General features: G+C 42.7%; 2 protein-coding genes across 2 annotated transcripts; both read right to left on the bottom strand.

The window, feature by feature from the left end:
• Nucleotides 1-1,193: 1,193 nt before the first annotated feature.
• Nucleotides 1,194-5,821, bottom strand: LOC123152538 (mediator of RNA polymerase II transcription subunit 33A-like). The gene is made up of 7 exons (XM_044572062.1): nucleotides 5,382-5,821; nucleotides 5,180-5,271; nucleotides 4,771-5,088; nucleotides 4,471-4,666; nucleotides 4,244-4,358; nucleotides 3,953-4,111; nucleotides 1,194-3,839 (listed from the first exon to the last, which is right to left on the bottom strand). The coding sequence occupies exons 4-7, from the start codon at nucleotides 4,527-4,529 to the stop codon at nucleotides 3,045-3,047; spliced, it is 1,128 nt and encodes a 375-aa protein (XP_044427997.1). The 5' UTR covers nucleotides 4,530-4,666; nucleotides 4,771-5,088; nucleotides 5,180-5,271; nucleotides 5,382-5,821; the 3' UTR covers nucleotides 1,194-3,044.
• Nucleotides 5,822-13,619: 7,798 nt separating this feature from the next.
• Nucleotides 13,620-15,654, bottom strand: LOC123152537 (mediator of RNA polymerase II transcription subunit 33B-like). Its single transcript, XM_044572061.1, has 2 exons — nucleotides 15,370-15,654; nucleotides 13,620-15,246 (listed from the first exon to the last, which is right to left on the bottom strand). Exons 1-2 carry the CDS (start codon nucleotides 15,618-15,620, stop codon nucleotides 15,120-15,122), a joined length of 378 nt encoding a protein of 125 aa, XP_044427996.1. The 5' UTR covers nucleotides 15,621-15,654; the 3' UTR covers nucleotides 13,620-15,119.
• Nucleotides 15,655-22,500: the final 6,846 nt, after the last annotated feature.

Below are 22,500 nucleotides of genomic sequence, written 5' to 3'. Positions count from 1 at the left end.
GGGAAACAGACGCAAGCTGGGGTGGTACTTCCGCACGCGCGGTACTACCGCGCCCTCAGTGCGGTACTGCCGTGAGGCAAAAAGTCCCGATAGGGGGAAGGGGAACTTCCGTGCATACTTCCACAAAAGAACGGAAGTAGCAAAAACTCGACACAGTAGTACTGCCGAGGGGCGGTACTACTGCCTGACCGCCTAGCGCGGTACTACCGCACGGCGAAAGCAGTACTACCGCGGCAGGTGCGGATGTAAAAAATTACATCCGCTCCTACTACCGCAACCGGGCGGCACTAGCCTGGTGGGCAGCGGTAGTACGGCTCCAGGGGAGCGGTACTACCGTGAGCACCAGCGGTACTACCGCGCCACTGCGCGGTACTACCGTGGATGCCCACGGTACTACCGTTGATCCTGGAGCGATACTACCGCAACCACACAAGCAGCCAGTCAACTATGGCAGGAAAACGGAGGAAGCTCCAAGGAAGAAGGAGGGGATAAAAGGAGACGTGTACGTGATGATTCCACCCAAACCTTTCCAACGCGGACCCCCTCTTAATAGTACGGCTTTCCTACGACTCAAATCCATCAAAAAGAAACGTAGAAAAGGCGCCGTCTTCGTTAGTCTTCGAGGGGCACCCAATCGTCTTGTGCCTAGCAGAGAAGAGTCTGGAAAGCTCATGGCACACGATTAGTCTGCAAATACGTTGTCATCAATCACCAAAACACTTAGGGATAAATATGACCTTACAATCTCCCCCTTTTTGATGGATTGATGACAAAACAGGATTAGCACAAGGAAAATACTATTGAGTAAAAGCAAACCCCTCCTCTCAATAATATAGACGGGCTCTCTCTAAATGTGTGCCACCTAGATGAGCACGAATGCTAGGAACCGAGCTCCCCCTATATTATAGAGACAAGGCACATTTATTGCTAGACAAGATAGTACAAACATAAGATAACTAAGATAGATAGAGTGCATATGTCTTACACCATATGGAGGAAAGGTCTCATAAGCACAAACCGAACTAAAGCAAACGAGGTCCAAACGACAAAGCAAACAAAGCAAACAAACACACCAAACACAATGCAAATCCCTACACTCTCTCCCCCTTTGGCATCGAGACGCCAAAAAGGCAGAGAGGACACCTACAGACACGGAGTTATGCCTATATAATAAAAATGGAAAAGTTATATAGTCAAACAGATTAAATATTGCGTGAAAGGAACGATTGAGGTGGAGATAACAATGGGAGTTCTAATTAAAGAAGAGTTCTCGCTTTCAATAACCAACAACGGTGCCCAAACCTTGTCTGATAATATCTCCTCGAGTTCGACAACACACCTGAATGGTATTGATCGAGTTCTTTATTTATTTATTTGAATCCTTATATTTTATGACTTCCAAAGGTTCCACTATAAAACAATTAAATGCTAACACTAGTGATATGTCATCTTAAAATGTTATGTGAATCTTAAGAAATTGATGTTCCGAGTAATGATTGGTCATTGTACACAATTTTGTGACCAGATACTATCAGGTAGGTAAGTAATATTAGTTTAAGGCGGTCGTTTAATGTATACATGTTTCAGATTTGGCTCCTAAAATTGCGCATTAAGGATAAGTGGGTAAAACCACAATATTGAGCAACATTCATGACGTCATGTGTAACTTGAGTTTGACATGAAAAATGGAAATAACGAGGCATCAATCTAGAAAAAAATGAATCATTAAGGGTAAATAAGTTAATAGACATCAAACATGAAAATTTGAAATGAAAGTAGTCTCTCCGTAGGAAATAGAACAAAACCATTTGCATAAAGAGACGGAGAAAGGGCATACGTGGTTGTGGAGACATGTTGATATGAACACCAACAGATGCAAGAACTTCTTTTATGTCAGACTCAACTGCTAGAATAGTTGCTGCTGGACTGGGCCAGTCAGTACCGTTCAATATAACTGGCTTCCATATGCCACGTGTAATTTCTACTGAAAAGAAACTTACAATAGCAGCAAGTGAAGCAGGTAGGAAATCAACAAGGTCTCTCAGACCTGCAATTAAGACTGATGGTATGTGATAGTAAATATGCAGGGGTAAATGTATACTTCAAAATACCTTTGGCAGCTTTTCGAATGATCATAAAAAAAGTAACTACACATAATTGGAGCTTGGGAAATGAATTATTCTTCTACAAGATCATAATATAAATCTGAAAGGTCCATATAACCCCCTAAACCTTGTGAGAAAAAGCCTACTTGACCCCCTCCACTCTCCAAACTAGAGCAAACGTCAACTTAACCTCCTAAACTTTCCAAAAGCCAACAAGTACTGGTTTGGAAGGTAGTTTTGCCACAGAATGTATCAGATGGCCGAATTCCGCCATGATGCAAAATATTCTATACACATCACCCAATTCCACATATATAGTTGGACGGAAAAAATTAACATCTATCGCATGACAATTTGCAAACTCTCCTATTTTCCAAACCCAACCAAGTTTTTCTTCTTTTTGACTCATCATCCGCAACATCTTTTAGTTGCTCTAATGTGACAAAACCAGCTTACAATGCCATCCTACATGGCAAGACCACCATTAGGAGATTATGTCGTATCAAAAAGATTAGGTGGCCAATGGGTAAAGGGGAAATTGCTAGAAAGTTCTAAGATTATCTTGATATTCTATATTGTGAATATACATTAGTCAAAAAGTCATCGGAGATTATAACTTGACTAATATGGTTTGTTTCGGAGACACACAAAGAGAAGCCTAATGCCAAGTTATATGTGTTTATTGGTTAATAATCTAGAATTTAGGATTTTGCATGAATATTCATAAAATAGGATTTTTAAACTTACTTTACCCTTATAATAAGTATTGAATAAAATGAGCAATTTAAAAATTAAAATTTGAGACTTATGCAAATACTTGGCTGGTAAGTAAGTTGAAATGCTGAGATTAAACAAAAAAGCTTCTATTTTGTTTTTCATAAGGAATTAAATCAATCATTGACCATGGCAAATATCTTGAATTATGCATGGACAGAAGGTTTAATTATCCAAATTGGAGAGATTTATATTTTTTCCAAATAAAGAAGAAGTTATTGTTGTATTGAACAATAGCTTAAAGGGAAAAAATGGGAAACTAAAGTTATTATTATAAATAAGCCTAAAAAGAATATAACCTGTAATCAAATCACGAGATGAAAACCTCTCATGTGCACATGCCATTAAGACAGTCTCAAGTACAAAGGGAACAACTTCCAGAACTTCCCATGGAGTAACAGGTGGCCCTTCAGAACCATCTTCTTGTGCACCTAAAGGTGAGCCACTCATACTTGAATTTGATGTTGCTTGTAGATTGACAAGTGGGTTACAACCTTTTGCCATTTTCCGACATACAATTCCAAGTATCTTGTTTGCAAGTCGGGGGATGCTCTTCCTCTCGTAAGCACTAGAAATAGTAGAGGATATGCAAGCCTGATTCTGGAAATACCATGCCCTTAGCTTAGGAAGTGAATCAATGTAGACAGGTTTTTTAAATGATGGATCTAACTGAAGTGTGCTCACTGTACAACCATTAGATGGATTTTTCAAAGCAAGACGACTATTGCGTAATAGCAAAAGATGGTCTAAATTGAGCTGGCAAGAAGAGACTCCATTTCCTGATAGAGCATTCTCGATAGGTGGCCTATGAAATTTCCACAAGCGAAGAAGGAGCAAGAAAGCACTTGAAAATATAGAGTACGCAGAAGCATCTTCGAAATTGAAACTCCGATGGTCAGATTTAGGTAAGGATCCAAATATTTCACAGAGAGGCATCAATATGGCAGCTAGTTCTGGTACCTAAAAATCAAAATGTTGTTAGTATAATGGTTTTTTAATAAACATGCCTTCCTATAAACAAAGGTGCGCACATGCTGCCCAGGTGTATACATCAGATAGATTGTTTTTCTTACCAATCCATAGATTGAGAGAATATGAACAGTGTCAATGGAAGAAATCCCAGATAAGAGAGAAAGCAATATAGTCATGTGATGAGTAGTATAGCCATCTGATCCAGAATCTTGGGAAAGCAATGTTGATAGCAGCTCAAGCACAATTTGGACAACATGTTCCTAGTGAGCAAAATGTGGCACAACAAACCAATTTTAAGAGTATCATATAGGGATACAACTCTGTTCAAACTGAACAATGTACACTCTTTCTTGCTGTTGTATGTAGTATAGTCATTTCAAATCAAATCATACTTGAATGTTCCACCCACGAAGAAAGGATGCCCCGCATAGAATCTTTGAAGCCGCCAACTTTTCCACTTCTGATCCATTTACTGCGAAAAAATGCAATTTCTCCAACTCTGGTACACTAAGGTAACAAAATAGCAATATTGCCATGAGTCCCGCTAGTGAACAAACATATAAACCCAAAGGTGCATGTTGAATTATATTTAAAGTAATAGCGAGACATAATTCATCACCTTGAAGCAGGTGTAACCATAAGGTCATCCTTAAGACCCATCAGCGGAGACCCTTCCATCAAGGCTCACCAAGGGGACTGATGGACAGGAGAGAAGTCTTTAACATGAACAACATAGCCCGGACATAAATAAATGGATGTATCGACTAAATTTCTTGCTATACAGGCTTCCACAAACAGATGTAACATATTCCCAACTGCAATTTGAAACATTATTACGAGATCAGTTTCACTACTTACTACAAAGAAACTACATAAATGACAGATAGTAAATGTAGAAGTATATGTTACAATAACCTACTTTAACAGAGAAACTATCTTTCAAAGAATTGTGAATGTTCTCACTCCCAGCCTTCAAACTATATACAGCAATCGCTGCTTTCGTAGCTGCAATATTTGTTGCATGTACAGTTGCTGGAGGGGGTGAAAGAAGTCCAAAAAATTGCCCCAGAACTTGTAGAGAAGACATTAATTCTTCTATTCTAATAGAGGCCACTCCCGGCTCGACATTGTTAGCATATTCCTTCAAAATGGGAGCAATAGCCAAAGGAACAATAGCTAACAACATGCATAATCGAGAATCAAGATGAGGAAGCGGTCCTTCCAGAGTGCTTGGGTCCTAGCAAACATAAGAAATTTTTCCATTAAAGCTAATTCTCTAGGGTTCTCTTTTTAGTAAAGTAAAATATATTAATCCAAGTTATCTCAACTCGATGTATAAGCCGCAAAGCTGAAATCCACAAAGCTTGAAAGGTCTCTTGCCAGGTAGCCCGAGTAATCGCTTGGAGCATCTTGGAGAGTTCTGTGCCAACCAAATATTGCATGTCTAAAAAAGGTTCTACGATGGTTCTACAGAAAATTGAAAATGCAATAACAGATTATCAAGGTTATGAAGTGCATATATTTAACCACCTGTTAGAGCTTCGATCGATGATATGGCACGAAGATGTCTACCATCCATTGCACTCTCCATAAACAAGTCAAAAGGAATCCAACAAGAGCCCTTTCCAGCTCCAAACATATTGCATGTTGTTGAACTGAAAGGTCGTGTACTAACAATAACTCTCAATAGCTTACTCCTGCCTAACTGATAACATGTGCTTCTAACCTTCTGTATATGTATCATCAAGTTATCTAGCAGAGTATTTGCGGATGCAAAATTCTTTGATTTAAGGGCAACAGTAAGTTGAACTCTCTGAAGCAAACTTTTGAAATTTTCAGGTCTACCCTAGCCGAGCCAAAAAGGAAACAATGTTTTCCATCAGCATAAAACACAAATAGATGAAACACTTAAATATCAATTACATAATATGGAAAAGTGTTCTCCAAATAATCTGAAACCTTAAAAAGGATTTGCAAAGTTATTAAATTAAACCACAACATACTCATTACGTCTGTTAAAATTCAGCAAAACTATGCGTCACAGGCTATTAATACGTGTTTAGATCCTAAAACATAAGAAAGATCATATAGATTTGCATTTGCTTATGAAGCTACTTATATGTGATGAAAACATTTCCTATTTTAAGAAAGATATGTGAAAGAAGGAGTAGAATTAATGCTGACATCAGCAAGCTGAAATTTTGTCAGATTGGAAACGACATAGCATGATTGCAAGACCGAGTCAACTCAAAGAAAAAATGTTTTGGCATAGAGTAACCATCTAATATCATGCTAAAAAGGTCAAATTATACTCCAAGGTTTGTTTAGGTCACAAGTTCTAAAATTCCAACTAAAACATATCTATATTGAGAAGAATCACTGAAATTTATATTTTTACGTAGGGAGTATGCAGTTGGAGATATACAAACTTCTAATCGATAGAATTTGCATGAAAATAAAAAAATTAAGAAATAAGATACTTCTGCATACGTGTTAAGATAGACAAGCCGAAGAAATACTTGGGCATTTTTGTTAGCAGTGATCTGCTCAACAACTTCTAAAGTCATGAGTTTATTCTTCCTCCATAGTTGTTCACGGTGCTTATCTCTCATGTCAAGCGGACTCCCCTTGCCATCTAAATCCCTATGCGTGTTTACTCCAATGGCACAAATATTGTCATGTTCCTTATTAGAGATACTTGGAGTGCCCCAATCTTCCAAAATACAATCAGTCAATATTCTGATAATGCTTAAAACAAAAAGAATAACAGTATGTCCAAAATCCCTCTGCTGAAACCCATAGCTATGTGAAAGCTGCATGGCATCATCAATAGATTTGGCTATCATACAATACCATTGCAGAATAATAGTTAGCAGTATTTTAGAAGCCTAAAATTTTGATAAATAGATAAATCAATTAAATAGCTTTTATCCAATAAGAGTAGTTGCATAACGAGAACATCATGTAACCCATTATTTTTGAAGGAGAATAGTGGATAGTCGTGATCATATCATCAGCAAATAGCATAATTTAGAAGAAAAAAATGAATATACACCGCAAGGGGCTGCTAGCATGTATTTACTACCACATAATATGTTGTATGCAAACTAATATATTTAGCTGTGAGCTAGGTTCTAGACAGAGGATATTATGTCTAAATATTCAAGCTGATTGTACAAAATATATTAGGTATTTCTTTGGCCAGAAATGACAGTCAACCTACGATCCGTGAAATCAACTTCTACAAACATTCACATACGTTGCCCATGTACGCACTGGCGCTCGGTCCACCTCATCCTTCAGTGTAGGAATATGGCCGTCTTGTCTGGTTTTGCTGATACCATTATGTCGACTTACTATTTTATAATTGGACTTGTTTCTTTTGGCTGTGTGCATCCTAATTAAGTAGAGGCAGATGTGGCTCATGATGTGTTGTATATGCTTGATGCTATATTTTGAGTTAATAAACCCGTCTTTTATCAAAAAGCACTGCCCATGCTGTTAGCCGGAAGAACAGGACCAGATCGACAACAATCACTCTACTGTAATCGCGAGCCTCTCCTTGTTTCTCCACTACTTTAAAGGCGAAAGGGGAGGTATCATGAGAGGGATTTCCACCGGCGACCTCGCCCTCCCCTACTCCTCCGGTGGCCGTCAGGCGGAGGGGAGCTACATAGGCGAAGGTTAATCATCCCCGAACTTTGTATCGTTGTGTGCACACAACCATTGAGGGTGTATGTAGAAGTTCGTGCAGGGGGATGCTGTTGAGATCATGGCGGCGGCATCACGTCTCAATAAAGTCTCATGAGTTTCGTCCACCGTCTGGTGGGGCTGGTACGACGCCGTTAGGGATCTTGTCGGATATCCTCGAGGTCGTGCGTGTCTTATAGTGTTTGGTGTGCAGGTGTTCTTCCGAAACGTGGTGGTGCCAGTTTCGACTAGATGGATGCTCTGCTCGAGAAGGGCACCATCAGGGAGGTTGCGGGATATTATCAAGGTCGTGGGCTGTCTTAATGTTTTGTGTGCACGTCTTCACTGAAACGCAGTGGTGCCAGTTTCGACCAGATGGCTGCTCTTCTCGTGCAGGGAACCGTTAGGGAGCTTTGAGGGATATCGTTAAGGTCGCGATCTGTCTTACGTGTTTTCTGTGTAGGTGTTCCCAAAACGCGGGGTGCCAGTTTCATCCAGATGGCTTCTCTCCTCGGGCATGGTTTGTGGTGGATGGATTGGTTGGCCGCTCCGGGTCTTCGTCGATTGGAGGCGGCGTAGCCGAGTTTTGACGTGTATTGGGTGTTGTCCCGGCTGATGTTTCAGAGCCGCTATGGTTCTCCCGTTATGGTGGGTGAGTCCTGCGGTTTTTAAAGCAGCAGTCTTTTGGGAGGGCGTTGGAGACGAAGACCTTAGGGACATCAAAGGACCTTGTTGTAATTATTGAAATAAACCCGACGTAGTTGCCGTGTCTGGATTCTAAATGGAGCAATCACCTAAGGGCATCTCTACACCTAGCCGATCGCCTAGAGTCTATAGCGGAGTAAAAAAATTACTCCTCGGCCCCGTTGACACCTAAATATACTGAGCCTCGACCCGGCTGAGTAAACTTTTCTGGCCTATTTCGTGGATCTACTGGCAACTTACCACTGCCTCCGCAGCAAACTCGCCACCTTCGCTTGCCCAACCCACCATTCTGCCAGAGTCTGAACCGTTCGTCGCCGTCGTCGTCGCCCGAGTCTAGCGAAAACGGCGCCACCGACGCATCGACCAATTTGCCTGAACTACCTTGGATCCTCTTTCTTGTTGGCTAACCGACATGTCACCGGCATCTTGAACCTTTTCCGGTCATCTGCACGCCTCCGCACCCGCTCGTTTCAGCTCAATGACGTCGGCCGGCCGGTGCACCCACGCCGCCTTGCAAGTGTTCGACATTTTGCCTAAGTGATCTTATTTGGTTATCTTGTCTCGTTTTATTTGGCCGGGTTGAACCAAGTCATTTGAATTCAAGATGACTAGGTTGAGAGAAGATAACCTCCGAGGACTCATCGTCATCGGATGAGGAAGAAGATGACACTGACTTTGTAATTGTCGTCGGCACGATTTTCAACAATGATATTCGGCGGCCTAGAAAAGGATCGCAATTTGGCCACATACAACTCAACCATGATAGACATTATTTTCACCCTAATCCCACTTATCTGGAGAATTATTTTTGCCGTCGCTTTCGGATGCACACAGGTCTTTTTCTCACCATTGCAAAAGCCGTGGAGAAATATGATGATTCGTTTAAGCTTTGAAGGAATGCATGCAGAGAGATAAATGTGAGCCCTTTGATTAAGTGAATTTTGGTTGTTTGAGTTCTTGCATACGGGTTTTCAACCGGTGCAATTGACGACTATGTCCACATTGGAGAATATACAATCTTGGAGGCCGTTCGAAGGTTCAGAAAAGTAGTGATTGATGTCTTTGGGCTTGAGTACATGACGACACCCAACAAGGACGACACCGAGAGGCTTATGGCAAAGAGTGAAGCAAGAGGATGACCAGGGATGCTGGATTGTATGTACTGGACCTGCAAGAATTTTCGTGCAGGGTGGAAAGGTCAGTACAAAGGCCATTGCAACGATCCCACGATCATTCTTGAGGTTGTTCCATCGAAGGATATATGGATTTGACATTCATTCTTTGGATTGCCTGGCCCTCACAATGACCTGAATGTGCTATCAAGATCATCACTGTTTGCTAGGCTTGTTGCGGGATGCTCCTCCTTGCAAGTATATGGTCAATGGTCACGAGTATACGATAGGCTACTACCTCGTAGATAGCATCTATCCTCCATTGGGCCACATTTGTCAAAACAATTCCGCAACTAAAGATAACAAAAGGTCTCACTTTGCAGTATGTCAAGAGTCCACTAGGAAGGATGTGGAGAAAGCTTTCGGTGTGCTTTAGAAGCGTTTCACAGTCGTTTGTGGCGCTGTCGAGTATTAGAACTCCAATGTACTATGGCAAATCCTGGCTTATTGCATCATCTTGTATAACATGATCGTTGAAGGTGAGAGAGGAATGCCTGAGAACTTTCAGTCCATCATCAATGGGGAGTCCTACTGAGCTAGAAGACAATCCAAATAGGATTCACACATTCCTTGAAGCGCATCGAGGATTGAGAAGCGAGAAGTTCATACCAGCTCCAACATGATATTGTTGAGCATTAGTGGCATCTCCATAACACTCTTAGTTGTGATTTATCATGCTATTTACATCATTTGAATCATTCGGCAAGTTTGCATTTGAATAATTTGGTTTGTAAACCATGAATTTGTAATATTCATGAATTGCGTTTGAATTTATTTATTATGTTCTGTGTTTATATCTATGCTAATATGTAGTTGCATTGTATTATAAGTAAACTAGAATTAAAACACTTTGCCAAAAAAATTATCCATTAATTTAAGAGTTCGGCTAGGTTCCAACCAAAACTTAGTGGAGTAAATTTACTCCACTAAGGTTTACTCGCGGTTTGCTCCTCTATTTTTTTAGGCGATCGGCTACAGATGCCCATAGTACTAAGATTAGGACTTGTAACCGACTAGCTTAGATTGAGTTGGTCCTCATGCTATTCATATGCAAATGTATACCCTATGTAATCGATACCCATGAAGCAATAAAGAAAAGAAACAGGAATGTCAGCAATACGCCTAGTGTCTCGCATGCGTTGAGCTCGCTGGATCGATCAGCTCACTGTTGCAACGGACGGTTCCAGCCCACGCGTTGAGAGTCGCCTTGCTTGCTCCCGACTTCGCCCCTTTCCCTCTTTCTCTCGGGCGGCTCTGCCGTTCGGCATGAGGATGGGATAGCTGATTGGCCCCCCTCTGCATATAGTAGTAGTAAATCTAGTAAGTACTAAGTAGAGAGAGTCTTGCCTCCGGGGCGTGTGGCGCTATGTCGTTCTCGAGCTTCCCATCGATGCGTCGTTCGGTGCTCGCTGGCTTCCTCCCGAGCTTGCCGTCCATGGAGGACGGGAGCAGATAGCAGCGGATCTTGCAGGAGCTCCCCCTCTCCAATAAGCCTATGTTGCTTGCTCTTTCATGGGGGTGGATGAGGAGCAAGGAAGATGCAGAAATCTGAAGCCTGCAGATCGAGTTCGAGCTTATCAGCAGAGGATTCCTTGGTGGAGCAACGGCGCCCTTATTAGATGGCTGCCGACCTATGCCGATGCTATGCTTCTTCTGGCCCAATGGTGGCCGACTGCATTCCTTCCGGCTTGCGTGCCTTATGGGAGGCAGTTCCAACCGCAACTCGGAGACCATGCAAAGCAGGTTATGCATCTATGGTGATTTCGTCGCGCAAGTGGTTCGTCCTGGCGGCGGCTAGGTTCAGTCCGGGCGGCGGCTATCAAGGACCTGATCACGTTTCTTGCTCTCAGTTTGGGGGTCCTCCATGTAACAGTCAGGGACTTACATTTTCTTTTCCTGTTGGATCCTGTAGTAATCGGTGCCTTGATGCTTATCCAATTGAGTTTGGGCCTTGGGCCCTTTCACTGTTCAAAAAAATATCAGCTCGCTGTGGTGTTCCTGCGTGAGGATGTACTCTTTCCATTTGTAAATATAATACATTTTAAAGATTTCACTATTTAACTATATACGAATCAAAATGAGTGAATATGAGTGAATATGCACTTTAAAACAAACTCCCTCTGTTTGGAAATACTTGTCAGCGTATCTAGACGTATTTTAGTTCTTAAATACATCTATTTTTATCTATTTATGCGACTAGTATTTCCGGACAAAGAGAGTATATATTTAAGAACGGAGGAAGTAGCAACTAAGCCAGCTTGCGTGTGCATGCGTTGAACACTAGATCGATTCGATCAGCCGTGCTAGCATACGTGAGTGTCTCGCCGGAATAATCAATCATGAGTGCTGCTTTGGCTAGCAACATGGTTGGTTGGGAGCGGAATCATCAGCGTTGTCCTTCATTTGAAAAATCTTGCTTTCAAAATTATGTTCCCAAATTGGAAAAATGTTTGAGATAAATGAATTGTTCAACAGTCTAAAAATGTTCATTTTTAATTAGTATTCACAAATTTTAAAAATTTCCTCATTTTTAGAAATTATTCACATATTAGAGAAATCTTTGACATTTCTAAAATTGTTAGGTGATTTCAAAATGTTGTTCCTGAGTTCAAACAATGTTGCTATTTTTTAAATGTTTTTCTGAAATTCAAAAAATATTCATAATTTCGATTTTTTTCAAATTTTAGAAAGTGTTTGCTTTTTACAAATTTTGTTTGGGGTTTCAAAATTGATCAGAAAATGTTCCTAGTTTTTCAAATTTTGTTCACAAAATTTAAAAAAATTCGTGATTTTCTCAAAAGTTTGGAAATTTGAATTGTTTTTGGATTTTTTTCCCAAATTTAGGTTCAAATTTTCCAAAATTATTCGCATATGCAAAAAATGTTCACCTTTCAAATGTTTTTTCAGAGTTTCAACAGTTCACTTTTCCCAAAAATGTTCAAGTTTAAAAAAATATTAACGTTTTCAAATTTATAAAAATGTCCTATTTTCTAAAAGAATTCAAGATTTAAAAATGTTTCACTTATAAATAAGGTATGCATTTTCTTATAATTTCCAATATTTAAAATTTCTTCCCAATTTTGAAATATTTTGATTTAAATAAATATTTGCTTTACTAAAATCGCGTTAGATACTCCAAATAATATTTTAGATTTGTCACGCATCACGAGTATGAAGCCCAACGTGCATTGTTTTCCTTATTATTGTTTATTTCACATCGCGGGGTTGCTACTTGGGCCGGCCCATTAGTTTGGCTCCCTGTGTGTAGAGCCGCCAGTCTGCCGCAGAAGGCGGAAGATAGAAGGTCCCTGCTCGATTCGTAATCCTAAAAAAAAGTCTGCTCGATCAGAGCTTCTCAAACAAAATAAAACTATTGGATCGATCGTGGTCTGTAAGAAGGAAACCGGACCGCCGGTCCCTCAGGAAAAAAGGATTGTGGACTCGTCAGTCGATCAATGACAAAACCGTAATAGCATTCGCGTCGACGTCAGTACATGAAACTGGATCGTCGCCTACTCGCCTTCGCGGCTTCATCTCATCGACTCATCAAATCGATCAGTCGATGCCGCTGTTGCCTTCCTCTCCCAAGTTCCAGACTCATTGCCTGTGGATCGATCAGCGACCGACTCCATGTGCTTCACAGCTTCCATCCTCTAGGTGCTTCACGGCTTCAAAACAACTAGCCTACCGCTAGCGAGTCTTTTCTGATTAGCTTCGGATCCTACTCCTAATTCCTGATTTCCTAAATTCTAGTTAACTTTTGGCCAGGATTGTTAGAGATCGGTTCTTACCTCCTCGGTTAAAGATCACAGTGTAGCAGTTCAACCGAACATGATATGAGACTAGGTGAGTTAGACCGTTCGTGTAATTGTGAAACATTGACGCATAATTTTCAATTGATATCTGTTGCCGTATCACTACAATTTTGTTTTATTCATTTTTTTCTTGTGTTTCAATAATACATATTTGAGTCTTCATGGGGAAACATCAATCTTGTTCCCAGAAGCGCAAGAGAAAATAAAGAGAACATAATTTGATTAATAAATTTTATAAAGCTGGTATGGACAAGTTCTTCAGAAAAGAAACATCACAAGTGCCATCCGGTAATCAGCCAGTTGATCCTTCTCCCCTTTCAAGATTTCATTTCAAAAAAATATTAAAAAGAATGATGTTGTTCAAATAAATATTATGCAAGCGGGAGTTGAACATGTATGATTTTATATACATCCAATTGTTATGCAAGACATTATATCATATACATTATAATTGCTCATTAGTTCATTTTAGTAAAATAGGCCCCATTTTTGTAGTTTGGCAGGCCCCTGATTTTGCCAGCCACGCCCGGCCCTCGTAAGTGGCCAGCTTGCACTACGGCGTATCTTGGCATATTGCAATTTGGTCCAGTCGAGTCGACGTTGCTTTGTTTGTCGTGTTGTCTCGCCGTCGTCGGAAGTACACGACGACAGAATTGGAGTAAGTTTTCTTTTTCCAGGGTCTTGTGTCTTTGTTCGGGATGAGTTTGCTCTTGGGTCTGTGCTTCTGCTCGTTGGTTTGAATGGTACACGTGCCCTCCTAAAAGGACATGGTATGAATGGAGGGAGTACCACGGTATTCCTCAGCTCCTCTCACCAACAAGGAGATGGCTCATCCCGCGAAGAGAAAAGAAAAAAAAATAAGGAGATGGCTCAGTTTGGAATAGTAGCACAATTCATTAATTGCTCCCACGAATTTCCAAGGACTAGGTTGGTTATTGTGTGGCGGAGGTTTACGCGCGTCATGAGGCTGGTAATAGTGGGGAGTAACTTAGACTAGTGTCATGCATATGACACTAGTCTAAGTTACTATCTCCATAGTGCAAAGTAACATAGTACTAGTATCATAGATTGCTTCATTTATTAGCTCATAGACTCATTTTGTCTCGAAAAGCGCTATGTTACAGTAATATATTATGTTACCACAAGCACCTCTTTCCTCATTAAATAGTTGCCACATAAGCAAAATTGTCTTGGGATGTGTTAAGTTACTACTTAAGTTACTCCCACTATGGCTAGCCTGAGGATCCTCTGTGCTGCCTGCCGAGCATTACGAAGGTGCCTGCAAGTCACCGCAAAAAATAAAATAAAATTTGATGGCGACAAGTAGGGGCGTAGCTACGTTGTAGCCTACAGGGAGCATGGCCCCCCTACTGGGAGCATATGGCAATTTCTTTCTCGCGAGCACAAACTCCGGCCACACTCTGTTACAACGCACATGGGAGGGAGCGCACGCACCCCACGTCTCTATCCACTCGAGCGCTCGATTCGGCCCGCTCTGATCATACCCATGACGCGCTCGCACACGTCCAGGTCGTGGCGAGCCTGCAACCGACCAACTCGTCCAGCCCTCCATGTTCGCCAACAGACTAGCCCTAGTCCGACAAGTCGAGTGCATACTCAGAAGCATAGCCTTGCAGCACACACGCATACCCTTGCATCACATACGAATACCCACCACGGACCCGACGCGACCACCGAGCGGCGCCCGGCTCGACCAACTCGCGTACACACGCACACTGACCGCGCTCGCCTTGCCTTATTCCCTAACACAGAATTGCTTGTGTGCGAGTGTGTAATTGTATCAGAGAGTATGTACGTATACCAACCCAACGTGAAACAAATTGCGTGTATCACAGAACAGTCCCGAAGATGAGTAAAAGCGAAGCTTACATGGCCTTGCTGGTCTTAACGCGCTCCGACTCTGAGTAGACGGGCACCACCACCGCATACCGCCGGAGCAGCTCCAGGTAGAGCCGGTACGCTTCCGGCTGCGCCCGCCTGTTGGGCACCACCCTGCAGCACGGGTAATAATCCCCACACAGCCCCGATCAAGCCAAATGAGAAGAGAGAGAGAGAGAGAGAGAGAGAGAGAGAGAGAGAGAGAGAGGAACAAAGGAAGCTCGAATCGGTTGGGACCTTGGGGTGAGGAGGGCGAGCGTGTGGAGTGGCGAGACGAGGCGGGAGGCCATGGCCTCGTCCAGCAGCTTCCACATGGCTCCCGTGTTGTGTGCGAAGCAGAGATTCGCCACCAGCGCCGCGGCCAGGCCGCCTCCGTCGGAGGCGCAGCGCGCGGCCTCGGCCGCCTGGAGAAGCGGCGGGTCGCCTAGCGCTGCCGAGGCCTTCACCGCAGACAACAGCCGATCCTCCACATCACCGGAGGCCGCCATCTGCGTGGGTGACTTGGAGGGGCAGACGGAAGGAGGAGCGCAGTCGCCTTGTTTAATAACGCCCTCTGTCATGACCGGACGAAACAAAGGCTTAGTATTTTTTTCCCAAAGAAAAGAAAAGAAGAGTTGACTGTTGACTGAGACATTTCTCACTCACGTGGTTCTACAGTTCTTCTATTCGTTGTTTTGAAATTGAAAAGTAAAGCTCGTTGCTGCTTTGACTATCCATCCTTGGACCTGTTGGTTTGCTAAAATAAAAACGGTAAACACAACGGCGGGCGACTCAGATTGATACCCAAATAATCACCAGAAATTATAATAATATAATCTCCGTCTCATAATGTAAGACGTTTTTCACACTAAAAGTATCTCCAACATGCGCGCTAAACAGGCGCCGCGCCGTAAATATACCCAGTTTAGCGCGCGCGCAACCCGGCGGGTGGCTCCAGCGGGCGCGCAATAACCGCGCGCGGTATATAAGGAGTTGGGCGCGCGGCAGGAATCGCTATCTCGCGCGGTCCATTTGCGGCGCCCGCTTCCGCGCGCGGCACACTCGAGCGCTCGCGCTGTACGCTGTCTTCTCCGCCTCCAACGCCCCGCGCGCACCGGCTCCGGCGACCCGCACCCCATGGACGCACGCGCCGGCACCCCGCTCACCCCGTCCTATAGCCGCGACCCCCCCTGCCGCCGCCGCAAACCCTAGCCCGGGTGGCGTTGGCCTCGCCTCCGCGGAGCTCCTCCGACCATCGGCCTCGCGCGCGGCCTCTTCATGCCGCCGCGGACGACCTCGGCGGCGGGTGGCGTCGCGCCGGCGCCGGCCCAAGCCGCCGCCCGCTCCTCCTCAAAGCTCCCCAATGCGGCCCGGCCAAAGAAGGCAAGGCATCGGCGAAGAAAAGCAAGGCGACGGACGGCTCCGGCACCTCCAAGGCGAGGAGGAAGAAGCTTGCGGGGCGTGCGACGGGCGCGGCGGCTACCGAAGCGCCGGCGAGCTCACTCGTTGAGCCGGTGGCCGACGCGCACAACATGTTCAACGAAATGCACCCAAGGTAAAAAAATTATAACTTTCCATTTTTTGTTATTTTTTGAATGCATTCACATATAGATAGCTTATTTGCATTGTTCGAAAAACTTTGTAGTCTCAATGATGATGCATACATGTCAACGATGGGTGTTGGCTCCAACAATTCGCACTGGTCTCAAACCAATGACATGCATTTCAAAAACCATGAGTTCAAGGTGGACGAGGAGGGTGAGGGCATTGTCGACACACCGAAAGGAAGAGCGGGCAATTACACCAACGCCGATGACATCTTACTATGCAATATTTGGTTGCAAGTGTCGAGGGATCCATCCGTTGGAGGTGATCAAAGTAGAGATGCTTATTGGCTTCGGATGAAGGAACACTTTGATGTTCGCAAGGTGAGTGGAATTGACCGATCACTTCGGTCCCGGTGGTCGACAATCAACTCGGATTGTCAAAGGTGGGCGGCCTGTCAAAAGGCGGTTGACAAGTTTGAAAGGATCGATATGGTTGACTAGAGGGGGGGTGAATAGGCAACTAACAATTTTTAGCTTTTCTTTAGCAATTTAAACTTTGCATCAAAATAGGTTGTCTAGATATGCTACTAGATGAGCAACCTATATGATGCAACACGAATAGGAACACAAGCAAGCAAGATATATGAAACAAATAAGCTACACAAGTAAAGGCACGAGATAACCAAAAGTGGAGACGGTGGAGACGAGGATGTGTTGCCGAAGTTCCTTCCCTTTGAGAGGAAGTACGTCTCCGTTGGAGCGGTGTGGAGGCACAATGCTCCCCAAGAAGCCACTAGGGCCACCATAATCTCCTCACGCCCTCACACAATGCGAGATGTCGTGATTCCACTATTGGTGTCCTTGGAGGCGGCGACCGAACCTTTACAAACAAGGTTGGGGCAATCTCCACAACTCAATTGGAGGCTCCCAACGACACCATGAAACTTCACCACAATGGACTATGGCTTCGCGGTGACCTCACCCGTCTAGGATGCTCAAACACCCAAGAGTAACAAGATCCGCAAGGGATTAGTAGGGGGAATCAAATTTCTCTCGGTGGAAGTGTAGATCGGGGCCTTCTCAACCACTCCCGAGCAAATCAACAAGTTTGGTTGGCTAGGGAGTGAGATCGGGCGAAAATGGAGCTTGGAGCATTAATGGAGCTTTAATGGTGGAAGAGATGAGTCAACGGGGAAGAAGGAGACCCTTTATATAGTGTGTGGAAAAGATCCAACCGTTACCCACCTACCAGCCCGCGGCCAGCGATACTACCGCGCATGGCCAGCGGTACTACCGCAAGGCCGCGCGGTAGTGCGGTACTACCGTACCACCCTACGGTACTGCCGTGACCCCCAGTCAGGGAAACAGACGCAAGCTGGGGTGGTACTTCCGCACGCGCGGTACTACCGCGCCCTCAGTGCGGTACTGCCGTGAGGCAAAAAGTCCCGATAGGGGGAAGGGGAACTTCCGTGCATACTTCCACAAAAGAACGGAAGTAGCAAAAACTCGACACAGTAGTACTGCCGAGGGGCGGTACTACTGCCTGACCGCCTAGCGCGGTACTACCGCACGGCGAAAGCAGTACTACCGCGGCAGGTGCGGATGTAAAAAATTACATCCGCTCCTACTACCGCAACCGGGCGGCACTAGCCTGGTGGGCAGCGGTAGTACGGCTCCAGGGGAGCGGTACTACCGTGAGCACCAGCGGTACTACCGCGCCACTGCGCGGTACTACCGTGGATGCCCACGGTACTACCGTTGATCCTGGAGCGATACTACCGCAACCACACAAGCAGCCAGTCAACTATGGCAGGAAAACGGAGGAAGCTCCAAGGAAGAAGGAGGGGATAAAAGGAGACGTGTACGTGATGATTCCACCCAAACCTTTCCAACGCGGACCCCCTCTTAATAGTACGGCTTTCCTACGACTCAAATCCATCAAAAAGAAACGTAGAAAAGGCGCCGTCTTCGTTAGTCTTCGAGGGGCACCCAATCGTCTTGTGCCTAGCAGAGAAGAGTCTGGAAAGCTCATGGCACACGATTAGTCTGCAAATACGTTGTCATCAATCACCAAAACACTTAGGGATAAATATGACCTTACAATCTCCCCCTTTTTGATGGATTGATGACAAAACAGGATTAGCACAAGGAAAAATACTATTGAGTAAAAGCAAACCCCTCCTCTCAATAATATAGACGGGCTCTCTCTAAATGTGTGCCACCTAGATGAGCACGAATGCTAGGAACCGAGCTCCCCCTATATTATAGAGACAAGGCACATTTATTGCTAGACAAGATAGTACAAACATAAGATAACTAAGATAGATAGAGTGCATATGTCTTACACCATATGGAGGAAAGGTCTCATAAGCACAAACCGAACTAAAGCAAACGAGGTCCAAACGACAAAGCAAACAAAGCAAACAAACACACCAAACACAATGCAAATCCCTACACTCTCTCCCCCTTTGGCATCGAGACGCCAAAAAGGCAGAGAGGACACCTACAGACACGGAGTTATGCCTATATAATAAAAATGGAAAAGTTATATAGTCAAACAGATTAAATATTGCGTGAAAGGAACGATTGAGGTGGAGATAACAATGGGAGTTCTAATTAAAGAAGAGTTCTCGCTTTCAATAACCAACAACGGTGCCCAAACCTTGTCTGATAATATCTCCTCGAGTTCGACAACACACCTGAATGGTATTGATCGAGTTCTTTATTTATTTATTTGAATCCTTATATTTTATGACTTCCAAAGGTTCCACTATAAAACAATTAAATGCTAACACTAGTGATATGTCATCTTAAAATGTTATGTGAATCTTAAGAAATTGATGTTCCGAGTAATGATTGGTCATTGTACACAATTTTGTGACCAGATACTATCAGGTAGGTAAGTAATATTAGTTTAAGGCGGTCGTTTAATGTATACATGTTTCAGATTTGGCTCCTAAAATTGCGCATTAAGGATAAGTGGGTAAAACCACAATATTGAGCAACATTCATGACGTCATGTGTAACTTGAGTTTGACATGAAAAATGGAAATAACGAGGCATCAATCTAGAAAAAAATGAATCATTAAGGGTAAATAAGTTAATAGACATCAAACATGAAAATTTGAAATGAAAGTAGTCTCTCCGTAGGAAATAGAACAAAACCATTTGCATAAAGAGACGGAGAAAGGGCATACGTGGTTGTGGAGACATGTTGATATGAACACCAACAGATGCAAGAACTTCTTTTATGTCAGACTCAACTGCTAGAATAGTTGCTGCTGGACTGGGCCAGTCAGTACCGTTCAATATAACTGGCTTCCATATGCCACGTGTAATTTCTACTGAAAAGAAACTTACAATAGCAGCAAGTGAAGCAGGTAGGAAATCAACAAGGTCTCTCAGACCTGCAATTAAGACTGATGGTATGTGATAGTAAATATGCAGGGGTAAATGTATACTTCAAAATACCTTTGGCAGCTTTTCGAATGATCATAAAAAAAGTAACTACACATAATTGGAGCTTGGGAAATGAATTATTCTTCTACAAGATCATAATATAAATCTGAAAGGTCCATATAACCCCCTAAACCTTGTGAGAAAAAGCCTACTTGACCCCCTCCACTCTCCAAACTAGAGCAAACGTCAACTTAACCTCCTAAACTTTCCAAAAGCCAACAAGTACTGGTTTGGAAGGTAGTTTTGCCACAGAATGTATCAGATGGCCGAATTCCGCCATGATGCAAAATATTCTATACACATCACCCAATTCCACATATATAGTTGGACGGAAAAAATTAACATCTATCGCATGACAATTTGCAAACTCTCCTATTTTCCAAACCCAACCAAGTTTTTCTTCTTTTTGACTCATCATCCGCAACATCTTTTAGTTGCTCTAATGTGACAAAACCAGCTTACAATGCCATCCTACATGGCAAGACCACCATTAGGAGATTATGTCGTATCAAAAAGATTAGGTGGCCAATGGGTAAAGGGGAAATTGCTAGAAAGTTCTAAGATTATCTTGATATTCTATATTGTGAATATACATTAGTCAAAAAGTCATCGGAGATTATAACTTGACTAATATGGTTTGTTTCGGAGACACACAAAGAGAAGCCTAATGCCAAGTTATATGTGTTTATTGGTTAATAATCTAGAATTTAGGATTTTGCATGAATATTCATAAAATAGGATTTTTAAACTTACTTTACCCTTATAATAAGTATTGAATAAAATGAGCAATTTAAAAATTAAAATTTGAGACTTATGCAAATACTTGGCTGGTAAGTAAGTTGAAATGCTGAGATTAAACAAAAAAGCTTCTATTTTGTTTTTCATAAGGAATTAAATCAATCATTGACCATGGCAAATATCTTGAATTATGCATGGACAGAAGGTTTAATTATCCAAATTGGAGAGATTTATATTTTTTCCAAATAAAGAAGAAGTTATTGTTGTATTGAACAATAGCTTAAAGGGAAAAAATGGGAAACTAAAGTTATTATTATAAATAAGCCTAAAAAGAATATAACCTGTAATCAAATCACGAGATGAAAACCTCTCATGTGCACATGCCATTAAGACAGTCTCAAGTACAAAGGGAACAACTTCCAGAACTTCCCATGGAGTAACAGGTGGCCCTTCAGAACCATCTTCTTGTGCACCTAAAGGTGAGCCACTCATACTTGAATTTGATGTTGCTTGTAGATTGACAAGTGGGTTACAACCTTTTGCCATTTTCCGACATACAATTCCAAGTATCTTGTTTGCAAGTCGGGGATGCTCTTCCTCTCGTAAGCACTAGAAATAGTAGAGGATATGCAAGCCTGATTCTGGAAATACCATGCCCTTAGCTTAGGAAGTGAATCAATGTAGACAGGTTTTTTAAATGATGGATCTAACTGAAGTGTGCTCACTGTACAACCATTAGATGGATTTTTCAAAGCAAGACGACTATTGCGTAATAGCAAAAGATGGTCTAAATTGAGCTGGCAAGAAGAGACTCCATTTCCTGATAGAGCATTCTCGATAGGTGGCCTATGAAATTTCCACAAGCGAAGAAGGAGCAAGAAAGCACTTGAAAATATAGAGTACGCAGAAGCATCTTCGAAATTGAAACTCCGATGGTCAGATTTAGGTAAGGATCCAAATATTTCACAGAGAGGCATCAATATGGCAGCTAGTTCTGGTACCTAAAAATCAAAATGTTGTTAGTATAATGGTTTTTTAATAAACATGCCTTCCTATAAACAAAGGTGCGCACATGCTGCCCAGGTGTATACATCAGATAGATTGTTTTTCTTACCAATCCATAGATTGAGAGAATATGAACAGTGTCAATGGAAGAAATCCCAGATAAGAGAGAAAGCAATATAGTCATGTGATGAGTAGTATAGCCATCTGATCCAGAATCTTGGGAAAGCAATGTTGATAGCAGCTCAAGCACAATTTGGACAACATGTTCCTAGTGAGCAAAATGTGGCACAACAAACCAATTTTAAGAGTATCATATAGGGATACAACTCTGTTCAAACTGAACAATGTACACTCTTTCTTGCTGTTGTATGTAGTATAGTCATTTCAAATCAAATCATACTTGAATGTTCCACCCACGAAGAAAGGATGCCCCGCATAGAATCTTTGAAGCCGCCAACTTTTCCACTTCTGATCCATTTACTGCGAAAAATGCAATTTCTCCAACTCTGGTACACTAAGGTAACAAAATAGCAATATTGCCATGAGTCCCGCTAGTGAACAAACATATAAACCCAAAGGTGCATGTTGAATTATATTTAAAGTAATAGCGAGACATAATTCATCACCTTGAAGCAGGTGT

The sequence above is a fragment of the Triticum aestivum genome, chromosome 7A (assembly GCF_018294505.1).
Source record: "Triticum aestivum cultivar Chinese Spring chromosome 7A, IWGSC CS RefSeq v2.1, whole genome shotgun sequence".
Taxonomy (NCBI): domain Eukaryota; kingdom Viridiplantae; phylum Streptophyta; class Magnoliopsida; order Poales; family Poaceae; genus Triticum; species Triticum aestivum.
The sequence above is the reverse complement of the archived record's forward strand: the minus strand, read 5'-3'. Positions and strand labels throughout refer to the sequence as shown.